Genomic DNA, 17662 nt, shown 5'->3' with positions numbered 1-17662 from the left:
ATCAGCGAGACGCTTAATCGACTTAGGGGCAACGCATTCTTCACTAGCCTAGACCTCTCGGCTACGTATTATCGCATTAAGATTAAGGCTAGCGACCGCTAAAAGACTGCGTTTCGTACGCGTTACGGACACTTCTAATATAAGGTTATGCCTTTTAGACTGTGTAACGTACTAGCGACTTTTTAAGGATACATTAACCGAGCCTTATCGGGGCTAGTCGATGTAATCTGCGTCGTTTACTTAGACGACATTCTTATCTATAGCAAGGACCGAGCGCAATACTAGCGTAACGTATACGCCGTACTCGATAGACTAAGGAAGTTTCAACTTTACTACAACTTTAAGAAGTGTAGTTTCTTCTAAGATTCAGTCGATTTCCTCGGCTTCGTAGTTACTACGTAAGGCGTTACGATAGACCTACGTAGGGTAGACGCGGTCGCCGAGTGGCCTCGGCTAGAAACCCTTAAGGATGTGTAAGTACTCCTTGGATTTACCAACTTCTATAGGCGGTTCATTTAGTGGTACTTACGCATTATGAGGCCCTTAACCGACCTATCGAAGGGAGCTATTAAAGGCAGGAAGCTAGGGAAGATCCCTTAGGGCGCTAGCGAAGAGAATGCGCTAAGACAGCTTAAGGAAGCCTTCTAGTTAGCCCTACTACTAAGGCACTATAACCCTACGCTTCGCCTACGAGTCGAAACCGACGTATCGGACTTCGCGCTTACGGGCATCCTCTTATAGCAGTTTAAGGACATATAGTGGCATCCTATTGCTTTTTAGTTACGGAAGATAATCCCGGCCGAATACAATTACGAGACCTACGACAAAGAGCTACTTATAGTAGTAAGTGCGTTTAAGTAGTGGCGCCCGTACCTCGATAGCGCTGCGCATGCGATTTAAGTAATCGTCGACTATGCTAACCTTAAAGCTTTTATAACGATAAAACAGTTAGTCGGTCGATAGGCACGATAGGCGGTTTAATTAGCGCCCTTCGACTTCACTATCGAATATCGCGTAGGGACAAAGAACCCTACGGATAGTCCGAGTAGGCGTAGCGACTACGAAGCGAGTGTTACGGAGTCGTCTTAGCATATAAGCATGCTATTACCTATACTACAAAGCAAACTTTAGAACTAGCAATCTAATAAAGCTCTTCGAAGCGAGACAGAGCCCTCTATTAGAAGAGTAAGAGCTATGTGCTACGCGATCAAGTGCGAGGGATTACTACCTACTAGAGCATGCGGCGAGCTTTCGCTGCCTAGGCGTATTACAGCCGTCCTAGCAGCTACAGACTTAGCCCTTAGAAATATTCTAGACCTAATACTCGGTTACGCCAAAGTACTAGTAAACGCAGACGTAGATACTTCGAGTATGCGCGACGCGGCTAGGGAGAAGGGCGAGTACGAAGGCTACATTATTAAGGATAGAACATTGTTCTACGGCGATGCCCTATACATTCCGAAAGACTACGCTTTACGTGCGCAACTAATGCGTATACACTACGATAACGCTCTCGCCGGACACTTTAGGAAGGCGAAAACGCTCGAGTTACTTTAGAGGAAGTACTACTAGCTACGCATAGCTACTAATGTCGTAGAGTACATTAAGGGGTACTACATGTACCTCGTAAGTAAGGCGCGGCACTACCGCCCCTACGGAGCAATAGTTCCATTGCCTATACCGGATCGAGCATAGCAAGAAATTAGTATGGACTTTATTACGGATCTACCTCCTAGTAAGCGCGGAGACAGCGTCTATACTACGGTGCTCGTAATCGTCGACCGCTATAGGAAGATAGCTTTATTCATCCCTACTACTAAGCAATGCAATATAGTAGAGCTAGCGGATATCTTTATATCTTACGTAGTTTGTAAATACGGCGTGCTAGTAGGCATTATTAGTAACAGAGGCTCGGTTTTTACTAGCTAATACTAGTCTAACTTCTACTACGAAGCGCATATAAAGCGTAAGCTAAGCACAGCCTTCCACCCTTAGACGGATAGACAAACTAAGAAAGCTAATTAGACGCTTAAGCAATACCTACGCTACTACTACGGCACGTAGTAGGACAGCTAGGCGTAATAGCTACCTATAGCTAAATTYGCGTGYAAYAATAGCGTGTACGCRRGCCTTAAAATRAGCCCTTTCYAAATCCTTTACGGATAGAACCTAGAGCTRGCGACGCGCCCTCTAGGCGACGGCGCTAATGCCTAAGACATCGCTCGGGACGAGCTCTTAGAAGGGAGAATGCCGGCCGCTATCGACTTAGCGAAGCGCATACGTAGCGTACATAAGGAGCTTACTAAGCGATAGCGTGAAGCCAAAGAGCAACAGTCAAAGTACTATAATAAGAGCCACAAGCCCATAAGCTTTAATGTTAGTAATCTAGTACTTCTCTCTACGAAGAACCTTAAGCTAGAGGGCAAGAAGAAGATAGGACCTAAATAGCTRGGCCTATACCGCGTAATTAACGYAATCGGGACTTAGGCGTATCGCTTGTAGTTACCTACCTTAGCAAGGATCCACAACGTTTTCTACGTTACTCTATTAGAGCTATATTCTAGCCGGAAGAGTAAAGCGCAAGAGGAGCGCATGCTACTCGCAGTCGACGAGGATAGGCAGTAGGAGGTTAAAGAGATCCTTAATAAGAGGGTGTAGAAGGGCGAAACGTTTTATTTAGTGAAGTAGCGTGGATGGCTATTAGAATATAACTAGTAGGAACCTAGTGCACATATTAAAGACTGCGAAGCTCTCGACAAGTTCGAGGCGTAGGCTCCGCGCAAGCGTAGAGGCCGCGCAGTAAAAGAGGCTCGGAAGCAGAGCGGAGCAAAATAGAGGAAGAGTAATAAGAATTAAGTAGTTTTATTACGGTCAGACCTAAAGGGGATTACTTTATAGACTGTACTATAAGATAGGCGCATACGCTACGCAAGCCCAGAGAATGCGCTAAGCACTCTACTTAAACTCATTTTCCTCCGCCTCCGACTCCTCGAACAGCTCGTTTCTAGCAAGGGTAGCATCGAAGGCATTAGTAGACTGCCCATTTATCTCTAACTACTACATAGACGGTTAGCATTATAGACGTATGCGAGGAGCAGGCGAGATACTTACGACACGACCGACTTAAGCAATAGCTACAAGATTGTTCGTTAAGCGAGTGAGATTAGGCGCCTCGACTACGCTACTTATGCGCCGTACACCCGAGGCAGGCTCGTTAACACGGATCTAAGCATCTAACTTAATACTAAAGGTGTTTGCCGCCGCCTTGTAATTAGCTTCCTCCTAACTGCCCTTCTACTTAGTAGCATCTACTAGATTAAGCTCTTAGGCCGTAGCTATAACGCTATCGTAGCGTAGGCGCATCGCTACCGGTACGGGTTTATACTTGTAATAATTGTTCCTTTAAGGGAACGTTAGCGCTACGTAAGAGAGGAGCAGGCGTCTCGAATAAGCGTCACTTACTTATAGTAGTCGCACTTGCGCTTAAACGAGCTAAAGACGGCGTTATAGTAATAGCTAACACGAAGGTGTACTAACCGCGTATAGCGGCGACAGGCCGTAGGCACCTCGACGGCGCGGCGCTTGCTTACCGACGCTTAAGCGGGGGTCGCTAGCGGGTCGGGTGCGCTACGCTTACGGGGAGTGCGTAGCGGCATAATAAAGAGTGGATGTTTAGAAGAGAAATCTATAAGGCAGAAAGAATGTTAATAAGAGGTGGTTGCTAGGGTGAGTTACTTAGCAAATAACCTACTTAGAGATCTGTAGATATAAGACCCTTACGGACAGCAGCGGTAACGCATGCGCCGCGTAGTAGGGGACTTRTTAACCCTCTCCTCGAGTAGCGGTTATTAAGGGAATTGAACCCTCGCCCTTCTTAGTACGGCATTTAGCCTACTAGAAGGAGGATAAAGTTCCGAAAGCGGCTACATCCTATATAGCTAGTTTGACTAGCCGGCTTTTATATAAATAGCCCGAAGGTTGCTTAGAAAATAGGCACTTTACTATATAGAGTCTACGGACCCCGAGCGCGACGCATACGACGCGCGCGCGCCTCCATTTCCTAAGACCACGAACTAAGGCCAGTTCGTATAGGGGGAAGGAGGTAATTATAAGGGCCGTGTAAGAGCCCTTACAATAACAGGATTAATAGAGGTGGCTAGATTAACCAACCTCAGAGAAGGGAGTACAATGTGGCCTAACTGCTTAGCGTAGGCTTGGCGCATGCATAACTCCTGCGCACAGCGCACATTCAACCTATAAGAATTAGTCTCATCTCTAATCGAGTAATCACGGGTGTCTGATACATTACTACATCTTTACCCTTACAGTCTCGATAATTACCTCTTTCGTAATATCGAAGAGCTAAAGTATCGGTACGGATATATATAGATCCTTTAGGGTCTAGAAAGCCGTCTAATATTAGGCTATTTAGGTCTATTTGTTATCTTTCTTCGTAAGCTCTATAAGTAGTTTCGCGATCTTAGAGTAGTCCTTAATAAATTTCCGGTTATAGTTAGCTAGTCTAAGGAACGATTATATATCCTTAATATTCTTAAGTAGTAGCTAGCTATAGATTAACTCCGTCTTTTTAGGGTCGATACGGATTTCTTTTATACTAATAATAAATCTAAGGAATTTAACCTCCTTTTTATAGGACTCGTATTTCTTAGGTACTATCTTAAATCTAACGTCTATAAGCCGCTAGAAGACGTTTCAGACTTATTTAATATAATTATCGAGTTCTCCTTTAGTATAGATAAGAATATCGTCTATATAGGCGATAATATATACGTCGAGTAAGTCTCGGAGGGTCTCGTTAACGAGATCCTAGTAGGACGCCGGCGTATTTATTAATCCTATTAGTATAACGAGGAACTCGTATAGTCCGTAGCGCGTCCTAAATATAGTCTTATATTCCTCGCCTTTTACTATACGGATAGTATAGAAGGCGTCTCGTAGATCGATCTTAGTAAACTAGTCCGCTCTTATAAGTCTGTTTTAACTCTCTTCGATATTAGGTAATAGATATCTATTCTTAATAGTAACCTCGTTAAGACGTCTATAGTCTATAACGAGTCGTAGTTTCCTATTTAGTTTAGGAATAAAGAGGATAGGAGATCCTACTAACGAAGTAGACTTACGGATCTATTCTTTCGCTAACTTCTCCTTTAGCTATTCGTCTAGAGCTTATAGCTCCTTAGTAGATAGCGAATATATAGGTCCTTATAGGGCTTCTTTACCGGGCTAAATATTAATTCGGTAGTCCTAGGGTTAGTATTTAGGTAGGGCGTCTAGTCCTTCCTCTTCCTAAAAGAGTCGCTTCTATTTCTAATACTCCTTAGGGATATTAGATAGTATATAACTTCTATTACTACTTATAACCTAGTAACTTCCCTAACCCTTAGGAATATCTATCCGAGCTAGATCCGGTTTTCCGGTCCTATTCGACTAGAGCTATATATAGTTTAGCTATCTTCTAGTCTTATCTACTACCGTACGCTACCGGTACGTAGATAGAATATCGACTACGTAGTCGTATTACTCGAATATAAGTACTCCTCTTCTCTAGTCGATAACTAGGTTATACTTTCTTAACTAAGATATACCTAGAACGATGTTATAACTAGCTATATTAGTAATATCTAAGATAATTTCCTTATAGTGCCGTTAGATAGTAAGTAGTAGCGATATCGTCTCTCGCTCTACGCTAGGTAAGGATAATCCGTCGACCGCGATTAATTTATACCCTATCTTCTTACGCTAGGTAGCGATCCTATATCGCATAATAAATAATTCGGAGGTAAAGTTCCCGCTCGCTCTAGAATCTATTATAGCTTATAGCCGATAACTATTAACGATAATCTATGTTCGGAAGACTATTATTAATACTTAAGCTTTTTTGGTGTTATAGTACTCTCTAGGGACGCTTATTCCCTAAGAGCCGATCCTTTTCCCGACTAGGTTTTACTAGCTTCTTTAGCTAGCTACGCGTAGATCTTTCGTTCCGTGTCTTTTACTATTATAGCGAGTTGTTATTCTCTCGCTATATCGTTATAGGCAAATTCTAWCTAATATTACTATACTAAGCGATATCTTTCTTTAAGGTCGCGAACGGCCTATCTTATCTCCTTACTAACTACTTAGTCGTTAGGGGTAATATACCTATATAGTAAGATAATACTCCCGATTAGAATCCTTTCTATAACTAACGTACTAAAGTTATAATTAACTTTAATACGTCGATATATCTAGAATATAGCGCGAATACTAATAAATATAGCGTCTAACTTAATAGGGTTAAGGTAGCGTCTTCCCTTAATAAGTAGGAAGATATTCTCGAAGTTCGTCGCTATATATTTAACTATCTTTATTATTAGTAAGAGTACGTCTACGGTAAAGTAAAGTACTTCTAGATCGGATTCCTCGTCGGTATCGGAGGTATCGTTATTTCCGTTATATTTAGAGGAGGTTTCTTCTAATTCGGAACGTTCTACTAACTCGTTCTATTCGTCCTCGTCGCTAAGTACGGGAGGATAGTTTTCCTTATTCTCGGAATAGGGTTCGTCTCTTTCTTTATCGAGCTAGGTTATTTTATTATTATCCTTAGGGCGCGGATATACCGATCCGCGTAGCGCGGACGGCTAAAACCCTACGTCCCTTTTAGAGGATATATAAGTATTATAGGTGTCGTCGTAATAGAATCGCTAGTAAAGGCTTCCGTATCTATTACGCTACTCCTTCCCGATATTATATAGAACTCGTCTAGCTATTATTCCGATAAGCCTAGTTTCCTTTCTTCCTCGTAGCTTCTATCGTAGTTTCTAATAGATATTCTCGAGGTTCTTCCCTTACTCGCTAAGCTAGATAGCGTATTAGCCGAGAGTGTTGTATTATCTAAGACTCTCGATATTCCCGGTAGTAAGGTAGTCGTTACGGAGGCCTCGTTACGTATTAAGGACCTCTTAGAGTTAGTTTTCTAGACTATCTCGCTCGTCGAGGAGTCTCCGAATACGTTAAAGTATTAAAGGTCGTTCCTAGAATAGGCGTAGTTCGTCCTCTAACTTTAGAGGAGAATTCTATTTAGGTAGTTCTATATTATTAGGGGGTATAATCGGCTAATTACTCGTCGAGGGTTCTTTTTTAGTTCCTCGACCTACGTCGTCCCTTCGTTATATTATATTAAACTATATATAATATACCTTATTCTTATCGCGGTAGTTCCTTACGATATAGCCTTACTTACTATATATATAATAAGTTATGCTTTCTAAATTCTTAGGCTTTCCTTTACCTTTTCCTATAAATCGGCGACCCTACTAGGTTACGTCGAGCTCTATTAGTCTTAGACTATAGTCGTCCCGTAGCTAGCGATTCCTATATAAGACGAAATTATTTTCCTTCGATCTATTATCCTTATAAGGAAGGTAGCCTACCTTTCCGATAGGTTTAAAGTTATATCGCTTTTCTAGGGCTCTCTCGTAGAGCTTATTATCGATATCGATTAAGACCTTAACTAATCCTTCTATATTGTTAATAGCTCGTCTATTACGTATAAGTTCGTCTTTAATAGAGTCCTTTAGTCCTTATCGGTATATAATCTAAAGGGCCTCGTCGTTCTAATCCGTAAGTTAGGTATATTTCTAGAACTTAGCGGCGTATTCGGTAGTAGAGGTCTTCTAAGTTAAGTATTAGATAATCCGAACGGTAGTAGATATCTCGTTAGAGATTCTAAATACGCTTTTTATCTTAGCCTTAAGACTCTTATAGCTAGCGAACACTCCTTTACTATCGTCTTATCTGTTACTATCTAGATAGGTTCGAAGGAATAGTTTAACCTAGTATTAGGCACGTCCTCTTAAGAAGGTTATTATAAAGATAGGTTTTAAGTTATCCGTTATAGGGTTAAATATAAAGTATATATCTAACTAGACGACCTAAAGGTCGAACTTATTACGTTCCCTATAATAGAACTTAGGTTTCCTAACCTTAAGGGAGTCGTTACTAATCTAATTAGCTAACGTATTAATAGTGCCGTTACTAGCTCGCTAGGTTCGGTCGAACCGGGTAGTATGACCACCCATAGTCACCTGATTCGTGTCAACTAGCCAAATAATCGTAAGCAAGAGGATAGAAGACAGTATTCCTCCGAAAGTTCCTGGACGCCATCAACATTCCTGCACTCCTGATCCCAAAAGCTCATATGTCCTCCCAAGGCCATCCATCTCCACCGGCGAACGGCTGCTTTCGACCTCATAGATACCTGACGAACCTTCCACGCCTGGAGAACCCTCGTGCTCTTTCCCGTACACTTGTCCTGCGTGCTCCATTCCATGCTGATCTTCAGAAGGACTTGGGCCATTTTGGTGTTTCTCTCGACGCCGACATAGCAACACTACTGCTGTGATCAACCCGATCAGCAAGAGCCCTCCGATGGCTGCCCCGACACCAATTCCCGCTTTTGCACCGGTCGACAGCTCGCTTGATTCCAAAGACGTTGTTTGAATTTCTGCGGGTGTGGTGAGTGATGTAGATCCAGTCAGGGAAATCGACGAGCCCGAAGTAACAGGAACATCTGAAGCCACACTGGTAGTAGCAGGCGCCGAAAACACCTCTTTAACAGGTCCCGGGAAATCCGCAGGTCTCCAATCGAGTTTCAAAGATTCTCCATTCATCGGATCACTGCAATCATTCCCTTCAGCTCCGCAGCACGACCAGACACCCAGAGCCGGCTGATACACAACATCATTGCGGGCATTGTTGCAAAGCAAAGGGCATACTGGATCCTTAAAGGCAGGATCAGTGCAGCCACCCAGATAGTAAGTATCATCACTCCCGGTCCTTTTGCAGACTCCATTCGCGCCACACGTGTCCCAAATCACGCAACATGACTCGACAAAGGTGGTGGGATTGTAGAGTCCTGCAGAGGAATTCCCACATCGAGTCCCAAGGTTACCCTGGACTTTGCCATAGGCCCGGCCGTTGCATTCGGGATCGTTGGACATTTCTTTGGTTGGTGTCGCGATGCCTTGAAATGATCTTATGCTTGGAAAGGCCAGATGTCAAAGTGTCAAAGCTGAATGGGCTCGCGATCGTACTTGTATACCCCCAACCTCAGCCTCACTGCGCTCTCTACCCGTCCGAGCAAATTTGACATTGCTAACCCAATCAAGGTGTGGATTTGTTGTATCCTTGAGGGTTAGAGCTGCAGCCACAGTGTCACGAGATGAGAACCAGGTCTCTTCTCCCGCGCCTAGGGGATGACGAGCGACTCAAAGTCACAATGTTCTGATATTACAACGCTGTTTTCACCAGCCAGCATGACTTGCGGTAAGTATTCATCACCTCTTGCAAGGAAGTCGGCAAGATGTAGTGGAAACGCTAAGTGCATGAGCACACGGTCCCYTGTGCTCTATGTGAATGCAGTACTTAACACCATCCTTCAGGATGGAATCCGCGATCTTCAAATCCTTCTTACAACTCTCCATATATCATGTCAAATACATGAATGCTAATTTCTTTCGAGCCCTTATCCCCGGCCTCTTTTCAAGCCATTATACAGCGTCCTCTATTCATCATCAGCCATCGAGACGCAAGTAAGAAGTTCTTTGAGCTTGGGCTGAAATGTGCAAGGCTGAAACAAATACCATGCCAACGGTTGACTTTTGYGTAATGGATCGCCTTCTTTAAGATCTACGCTGTCTATGATCCCGCTTCTTCGACTGATTTTGTCATTCCTTACGAACGAAATGTCTCTTTCGAATCTGTTCTAGATGAGTGTGGGCTTATCGCTTGCATGGTGGACTAGGCTGCATGTTCCGCTGTGAATTTTATGGTGATGGAAATGTTATCCAGAGCGTCCTTGCGTTTGATGGTGGTTAGTCTTTATCGCTTCCCTACATTTCTTTCACATCCCTTTTATTTTTCTTCATTCTACTCCCCGTCCTCTCGTCACCTCGCAACAAGACGAGTCTTTTCCTGCAGCATCAAAACTGCGACTATACCTCGTCACCATGGCTTCCGATACACCAGAGTCCTGGATCGAAGTCGGCGAATACCCTTTTCCCTCTTTGGCTATATCAAGAATTCGCCTGAGATCATCAAAGACGATCCCGATAGACTCCGAGGAATGGTTATTGATTAATGGTTGATTGGCCTTTGGAATCAGTGGTATTGAGTAATACCACCAGCGGATGAAGAAAATCGCTTCACTTCTCACTGCACTGCCTCAATTAATCAAAGCTACGCTAATCGCTTAATCATAGCGCACTAGGCTTGATTGGGTTGCACGTCGCGCTGTGAATCCTGAAGGCTTGGTCACATTCTGGACGTCTACGCGATGTCCGTCTTTTAGGGATTCATTGATCATTTCGGCTTTCTCTTTCTCGAGCTCTGCTTCTTGTTGCATGTTCACGTTTTGCAGTCCACTGCTCTGTCAAGTCCTACGAGAAACATACATATACTTCAACCAGCTCGTGCCAATCAACTACGCCATTGCCTCACGACTATAATGTCGGAGAAAAAAATCCTCGATCGATTCCAGAGTCGAACACCTCGACTCGCCTCCCCCAATTTACAAAAAACTTCCTAGCGACCACAAATTCAATTCCTCGCACGCCACAGATCCGCCACGCTTTCCCAATCAATGGAATCTCCACGGCAAAAAAATCCAATCTCATCAACTTCAAAGAGTGGCACTACACCATCAAAGACGCCGAAGATCGCACGATACTCTACACCGCGACCTGGCGAAGTCTGCATCTGAAATTCTACCCTGGCAATGATTTCGCTTCTCGATCTTTCGCGGAAGCTTCCAGTATCAATCGCCAATCTACGAGTTGCAGACTTACATATCTACGCAATACCCCCACCAGCAACTCCTCCATCATATTATTTCCCTACAATTTCTCCCTTGTCACCGCCCACGATCATTGGAATCAAGTGCTGCAGACATTTGAGTGGCGGCGTAGTAAAGGGGATGAAGTTAGAGATATCAGTGATGTGTCTTTTGGTTGGGAACTCGTTCGCATGAGTTCTGAGGTGGATGGCAAGGAGGAGGAGGAGGAGGAGATTGTTGTTGCTGTTTTGGGGTTTTCGATGGGAATGTCGCTGACGAAAGTGGCTACTGTGAGATTTTTTGGGGTCGGGGGCTGATGGGAAGTTGGGGGTGATGTGGGGTGTTGTGACTGTTTTGAGGGTTTTGAGGGTTTATGGGGGTGATGTTATGGGTTCGTTGGGGTTATAAGTGGGGGAGAGGTTGTCGAAGGGATGGGAGAATCGTAGACAGTGTCAACTTTTCCCCATCGCGGGCCAGACTTCGAATGGTCATGTCACTCTTTCAATTCGATCGATATTTGAGAGTTTACAATTTCGCCTTCGCTCCCGCCATTTCAATCTTCGCTTGATCTCTTAATAATCTCTTCAAGATCTTTCCGGAAGCATTCTTCGGAATTGCATCAACGAAGACGATTCCACCCTGTAGCTTCTTGTAATACGTCAATCGTTCTTGGATCAAATCGTTGATTTCCTTTTCACTGGGCGCCCCGTTCTTGGTTCTCCTGACAATGTATCCACGAGGTAGTTCATCGCCTTCACGAACAGGATCCGGTACGCCAATGACCGCTGCATCCACAATTTCCGGATGCGAGAGAAGAACACCTTCGACCTCTGGAGGAGCGACTGCCAACTTCATTAGTGACAATTTCAACATGACGATGTCGCAACTTAGATCTCACCTTGGAATCCACGAACTTTGATCAACTCCTGCGATCTTCATTAGCGACACATTTGATCAACAATGACACTATCGCAGCTTTAGAACTCACCTTCTTTCGATCAACGATATACCACAACTTGGTCTTCCCATCACAATACCCAATATCTCCCGTATGGAAGAAATTCTCACCATCCCAATCTCTCGCATTGGCATCAGGGTTATCGTAATACCCTTTAATAACCGTAGGACCCCGAATACAAATCTCTCCTCGAACATCATAGTCTGTGATATCTTTGCCATCATCGTCCACCAATTTAATATCGAGATTCATGATTGGAAGCCCGATACTTCCAGTCGTGTCGTGTTGTGGATACGGCATTCGCGTGGCTATACAAGAAGACTCTGTCATTCCCTATTGAGGAAAGATCAGTAATTTGGAAATGGTCACTCCTAGAGGTATAACCCACCCAACCTTGCGTTAACGGCACATCATCATTCAACAAAGCCTTCATTCTCGCCTGAGGACCCCGATCCAACGGTGCGGCACCGACTTGTCCCAGTTTCACACTTTTCAGACTATACTTCTCTCGCAAGGGGCTGTTCATCGCCTGAATCACAATAGGTGGGACAGCAGCCAGATCCGTGATTTGGAATTCCTCATGTGCTTTGAACCAAGGTTCCAGTTCGAATCTCTTCATAACAATAGTCGGGAATCCAGATCTGAGGGGCGTGGTGAAAGCCACGGGAGCAGCTGCAGCGTGGAACATTGGTAGAGCAGCTAAACGGCGTGTTCGGTAGGGTCTTGGATCCGCTTCGTTGACGAGCATATGTTGAGCTGTGAGGTTCAAGTGGGAGAGTTCGGCTGCTTTGGGGAGACCGGTTGTTCCTGAGGAGTAGAGACGTGCGGCGGCGGTTTGGTAGGCTGTTTCGTAATCGTTGAAGCGGATCCAGTCGGTTTCTCCGTGTGAGAGGAGGTCTTTCCATTGGAGATGTCCTTTTGGTACGGCGGCTTCTTCTTCTTCTTCTCCATGAGGATTGAAGATTATGACGCGTTCTTTGGGGATTTTGTTGGCGGATGCTGCTTTGAGGATGTTGGGGAGGAGTTCTGGGGCTGAGAGGATGAATTTTACGTGGGCGATCTTGGTTGTGTGGATGAGTTCGTGCTCTGTGTATGCCTTGGATTTGTTAGTCAGAGTGTTTTATCTGTTGGGGGGGGGATACTCACTGGATTGGTTCCTGCGTAAACTCCGCCGGCAGCTAGAACTCCCAGGAAAAATATTGGATAGTAGATATCGTTGAAGCTGTGTATTGATACACAGTCACYCTTTTGAAGCCCTATTGCCTTGAAACCCGCAGCAAGTTGTCTTATCAGCGTTCTTGCTTGTCGTGCCGATATTGACCGCGATGGGTCGGCAGCATCGATGTATATCGGTTCGTCCCAATCATAATTGAGATCTGAAATCGTTGTCAACTTTGACGCTTTTTGAGAGATGAGTTCTTCTGTTCCTCACCGTCAAACGTCCACGATAGGATGTCCTTGTTAGATAACGGGAACTTTTCTGCAGCGAGAAACGGCATATTGACCGATTTGGCTTGCTTGGAGGTGAATGATCCGGAACTGAACGTCAGAATAAATACCCTTTTAGTATTTAATGGACATGCGACGGCTCTCACGGGTCACTGAATGCCGAGGGTACTCTGGTAGCGTGGCGTGGACGGGAATCCCGGGAAGTCTGTCTGGTGGTACAGTACAGTACCCCAGATGCCGTTCTGTCGGGTAAACAATTTACCGAGGAAAGGGGCGCCAGGGCGGTAGGGCCGCCTGCCGTAGAGCAACCTAAGGTAGACGCAACATCATGCCACAAGTAGAGCTTGTTAGAGGTGATACAGAGCCAAGGATGCACGAACATGAGCAATGAGTAACCACTGGTGGAAGTAGAACGCCATCTTTCAAGATCAAGGCATGACCTGCATCATGCATGCATTGCTGACATCGGTTAGCCATCCTCACGGATCCACTCAGCCTGGTGGTACAAGTGTGGCTATGCGTCAGTTTTGATGATGGGCGGCTTTCATCTTCATCTTAACAGTCTCAGAGCCGCCATGCGGCGTGAAATTTACAGCAACGATGGAGCATTTACAAAATCGAATACTCCTCGATGCCACTCAACAATTGCGACGATTCCATTCCCAGCCGTCAGAGTTCCACGTCATCAAGACATTTTGAAGTAAGTCTATCTGCTGACTGATAAGACTCGATTAACGGTGTCTCGTCGTTAGCATCGGCAGACGTCGCATGAGAATATCATCGACCTGCGAAAACAGGGCGAGAAAGATGACTCTCTTCCGGCTTTGATGAGCTCGTCYGCTCGCGTCTGCAATCTTGATCCTGGGACTGAACTACGACTCATACTTCAAAGAGCACGGCAACCGCATGTTAGTGGTAAAGCTGATACTCTGCCTTTCAGAGATGCCGACTCCCTCCGCAGTACCTTCAACAACATGAATCTCCCATCATCGTACTTGAATATCGCGGATGGCTCCCTGGCAGTGTCTCGAGCTCAGATATTCCATGATCAATCAGGAAAAATAATAATTTCTTGCGAAATGATTGTATACTTCGTCTCTAAACGAGGAGACTGGTCCTTGGCCCTTTCTCACAATGCTTCGACAAAGGATACTTCAATATTCTGCAGCTTGGACGAAGTGATCGATGGAAAACCGGTAGTTGAAGATTTGATTGCCATGCAGGATCTTTCTTTCCACCCTATGCTCATGCCCTGTATTCTGTTCGAGAATGTTGTGGTGGGCATGGGCCTCAAGCGACGGCGATCGATCAAAAAGAAACTGCAGATTCTGGAACATGCCATGTCCGGTATTAGCAAATCTGGTCTGGCGTCGAACGGATCTGAAGAATCAGATGAATACGGTGCTGCCGAGTGGACAAACCTATACGAGCTACTGGATAGCTGTAGGAATGATCAAGCGAGTCGAGAAGGCCGGTATGAGTTCTGGGAAAGTTACAACGACATGATGCGGACAGGCTTTGAGTACAGCAGCGAGCTTCCATTCATCGTGGACGATGAGACGCACCGCAAAGTACACTGCGAGCTCGAGCAGTGGAGCTCTTTGACATGGCAGAAGTTGAAGAGTCTGATTGCTCGTGACAAAGACCATATTAATCGAGTGAAGAATGCCTCTACACTAGTAAGCAGCACAAATCTACGAAAAACCACAAGAGTGAACTTACGAACATTTTTCACAAGCTATACAATTTGGCGCAACAGCGGGGTATGCATTTACAATCCAAAATTGCCAGAGCCGCTCAGCGAGATAGCCAGGATATGAAGTTCATTGCGGTATTGGGATCCATCTTCTTGCCTGCCAGCTTAGTCGCGGTAAGTATGCTCCTTCGTAATGACCAGTTAGTGCCATCAGACTGACGATCGCCCCAGACTGTCTTGAATGTTCCCGAGTTCCAATTCCTTTCTGGCGCAAAACCTTTTGGAGCATATCTAGGCATTACAGTGCCAATGATCATTTTCATTGTTGTGCTTTGCATGAATCGATCTCTGCGATCAGATTGGAAGATCAGATCAGCTCCAATCAAACGTAAACTGACCGCTGATGACTTTTCTTGAAGCCATAGTGTATAGATCGACTGCGGTACATAGAGAACTACGAGACAAATCTTAGCAACTGTGCAGCGATTAGCAAGATCAAAGTCCGCAGCTTGTCCCCTTTCCCCATCTCTGTTGGGTATTATCCGGGCAGCTCTGAAGGTGAGAATATCTGATCATACCCCGGCAGTTCTGTACATCCTTCGCGCTCCTGTCGTGCGAATTCTGGCGCAAGTCTAACTCCCGGAATCCACACCCAAGAAGACTCCGTCAGAAGGTGACCCTTCCACCCATCTGGGACTTGATCAGCAACCTAACTTTCTTATAGACACTTCTTCAACTCACCTGGATTAGTCGTGTCAATAAAGTTGACCCGAACTCCCTGTTCTAGATACTTTTAAATGCTCTTTGGTCACCTTCAAACGCATGCTCTAAGAATGAAATCATGACGTGCTCCTTGTGAATCTCGGCCACTGCCATATCCTCTAATCTTTCCTGTTGTATCCGCTCTTGAACCTTTAACTGGATGATGATCAAATTCGCGTAGACATCATGTCGAAACTTTGTCTCTGTATTCTTCAAGACTGAAACCTGATCGAAACTGAAGCTCCTACGAGATTTCACGAGGTTAGCTACATTCTCAATTCTGGCCACTCCTTTGAGCTTCTAGGTTAACTCGAATGGCATTACGCTTCGCGAATCGCAGCGTGCTGATCCAAGCTTGCTTGGTATAAATACCTCTGTTCCTGCAGAAACTTTTTCATGGGGATTTTTACATTATGATTATTACCGATTATAAGATTAGATTTTCTAGACATTATAGGACTTTTTATATCACCAGAAATCGCTTAGAAAGTCCTTGGTATGTATAGGGTTAAAAGATAGTGTTTATAGATCGAGCTCCTAAGTACGGATAGAACATACTATAATGATAGCAGTAAATAAGATTAATGCAATACGTACTACGTGGGACATGACACATAGAGCATATTGATATTAGGGCTACTAAAATGTCATATAGGGGCAGACTCTTTTTTCGATCTCCTTTGTGGTCACCACAACCAAAACTGCATTGGAGAATAGGTAATTTGTAATCTGATAATATTAAATAAAAGATCATACTCATCCAAGTCCAAAATTGCCCAATATTTAGTAACAGTCTCGAGATAGCGGGCGATGCCCATCCCACATGGATGGTCACACTAGTTGAGCTACATAAGGTACACGGAGCTCCGAAATCACACCAGATTACACGAGATCACAAGTAATATAGCAAGCTACATAGCTCTCCACAGCCTTACTGCCCACTAACCGAGCAAAAGAAACAATAAAAGAGGGGAGACATGGCCACACCTGCTAGGAGACTACTTCCTAGCTTTGTGTACGTTTATCCATTATCGTTTCAAAGTAAGACATTGCTGCTACCAAGATGGACAGGACCAATGCCAATCCCGTATCAACTCACCTTGATCCGCGTGATATCCCCCGTGCTGTAAAACTGTTAAGAGAGATAGTAGTCCTCGGCGATAGTATACCTCAAATGACCAATCTGGAGCGAAAAGGGCTCCTGAAAACCGCTCAATCATTGGTACGAGCGCTAGAAACACCAGTGGAAGCGATCGCTAGGTCCTGGATGGTGGAAGTGAGTTGATCTCCAATTTGTCTTTCCCTAAGGCTGACAACGGTATATCACAGCCTGAGCTTCACGCAGCTATCGATATCGCATATGGTCTTGGCTTGTTCTCTGAGATGTCAAAGATGGAAGACAATACAGCAACTGTAAATGAGCTTGCTGAGATATGTGGCGCAGATCCTATGCTTCTAAGTATGAGTGCTCGATTCTGATCTAAGCACCATACCTGATTGACCTCGGAACAGGACGTCTGCTGAAGCACATAGCGGCCATGGAAGTCGTTGTGGAGACTAGTCTCGACAGCTACGGACCAAACAGTTATTCGCGAGCTCTTTCAACCTCTCATTACGCCGACTGGATACCTACAACGTAAGATCCCCCACCCGCGAGAGACACTCTTAACTTGGTCCCTGATTTCGATAGTTCACGTTCAATTGGTCCTGCCCTGTATACACTTCCCGAGTATCTCCGCAAAAACGGATACAAGAATCCCGACGATCCAAGCAACACAGCATTCGGACTGTCAAAGAAGACTGAAGAAACATTCTACACTTGGCTTATGAAAGAGATGGTGAGACCGCGGCACTTTTCAACAACTCTATGCTGGCGTATCGTGATACTCTTGGAAGCTGGATCCATCCTGATTTCTATCCCGTACAAGAGAGACTTCTGTCCAGCGCCAAGATAGCCGCAGAT

At 44.8% G+C, this 17662-nt stretch overlaps 5 protein-coding genes; 3 read left to right on the top strand and 2 right to left on the bottom strand.

Annotated features, from left to right (window-relative positions):
• Positions 1–1194: 1194 nt before the first annotated feature.
• RCC_11211 (uncharacterized protein) lies at positions 1195–1557 on the top strand (the record flags this gene model as incomplete). Its single annotated transcript, XM_023776434.1, has 1 exon — positions 1195–1557. The coding sequence occupies one exon, from the start codon at positions 1195–1197 to the stop codon at positions 1555–1557; it is 363 nt and encodes a 120-aa protein (XP_023632202.1).
• A 6608-nt stretch (positions 1558–8165) lies between these two features.
• RCC_11210 (uncharacterized protein) lies at positions 8166–9002 on the bottom strand (the record flags this gene model as incomplete). The annotated part of the gene is made up of 1 exon (XM_023776433.1): positions 8166–9002. One exon carries the CDS (start codon positions 9000–9002, stop codon positions 8166–8168), a length of 837 nt encoding a protein of 278 aa, XP_023632201.1.
• A 2357-nt stretch (positions 9003–11359) lies between these two features.
• On the bottom strand, positions 11360–13291 carry RCC_11209 (related to 4-coumarate--CoA ligase; the record flags this gene model as incomplete). XM_023776432.1 has 6 exons in its annotated part: positions 11360–11676; positions 11733–11760; positions 11823–12125; positions 12181–12888; positions 12939–13168; positions 13225–13291. 6 exons carry the CDS (start codon positions 13289–13291, stop codon positions 11360–11362), a joined length of 1653 nt encoding a protein of 550 aa, XP_023632200.1.
• A 581-nt stretch (positions 13292–13872) lies between these two features.
• On the top strand, positions 13873–15354 carry RCC_11208 (uncharacterized protein; the record flags this gene model as incomplete). XM_023776431.1 has 4 exons in its annotated part: positions 13873–13941; positions 13994–14920; positions 14980–15111; positions 15169–15354. The coding sequence occupies 4 exons, from the start codon at positions 13873–13875 to the stop codon at positions 15352–15354; spliced, it is 1314 nt and encodes a 437-aa protein (XP_023632199.1).
• Positions 15355–16676: 1322 nt separating this feature from the next.
• Positions 16677–17654, top strand: RCC_11207 (uncharacterized protein; the record flags this gene model as incomplete). XM_023776430.1 has 5 exons in its annotated part: positions 16677–16714; positions 16771–16975; positions 17029–17158; positions 17212–17335; positions 17390–17654. The coding sequence occupies 5 exons, from the start codon at positions 16677–16679 to the stop codon at positions 17652–17654; spliced, it is 762 nt and encodes a 253-aa protein (XP_023632198.1).
• Between the last annotated feature and the right edge of the window lie 8 nt (positions 17655–17662).

The sequence above is a fragment of the Ramularia collo-cygni genome (assembly GCF_900074925.1).
Source record: "Ramularia collo-cygni strain URUG2 genome assembly, contig: RCC_scaffold27, whole genome shotgun sequence".
Classification (NCBI taxonomy): domain Eukaryota; kingdom Fungi; phylum Ascomycota; class Dothideomycetes; order Mycosphaerellales; family Mycosphaerellaceae; genus Ramularia; species Ramularia collo-cygni.
This window is presented reverse-complemented; position numbering and strand designations above follow the sequence as displayed.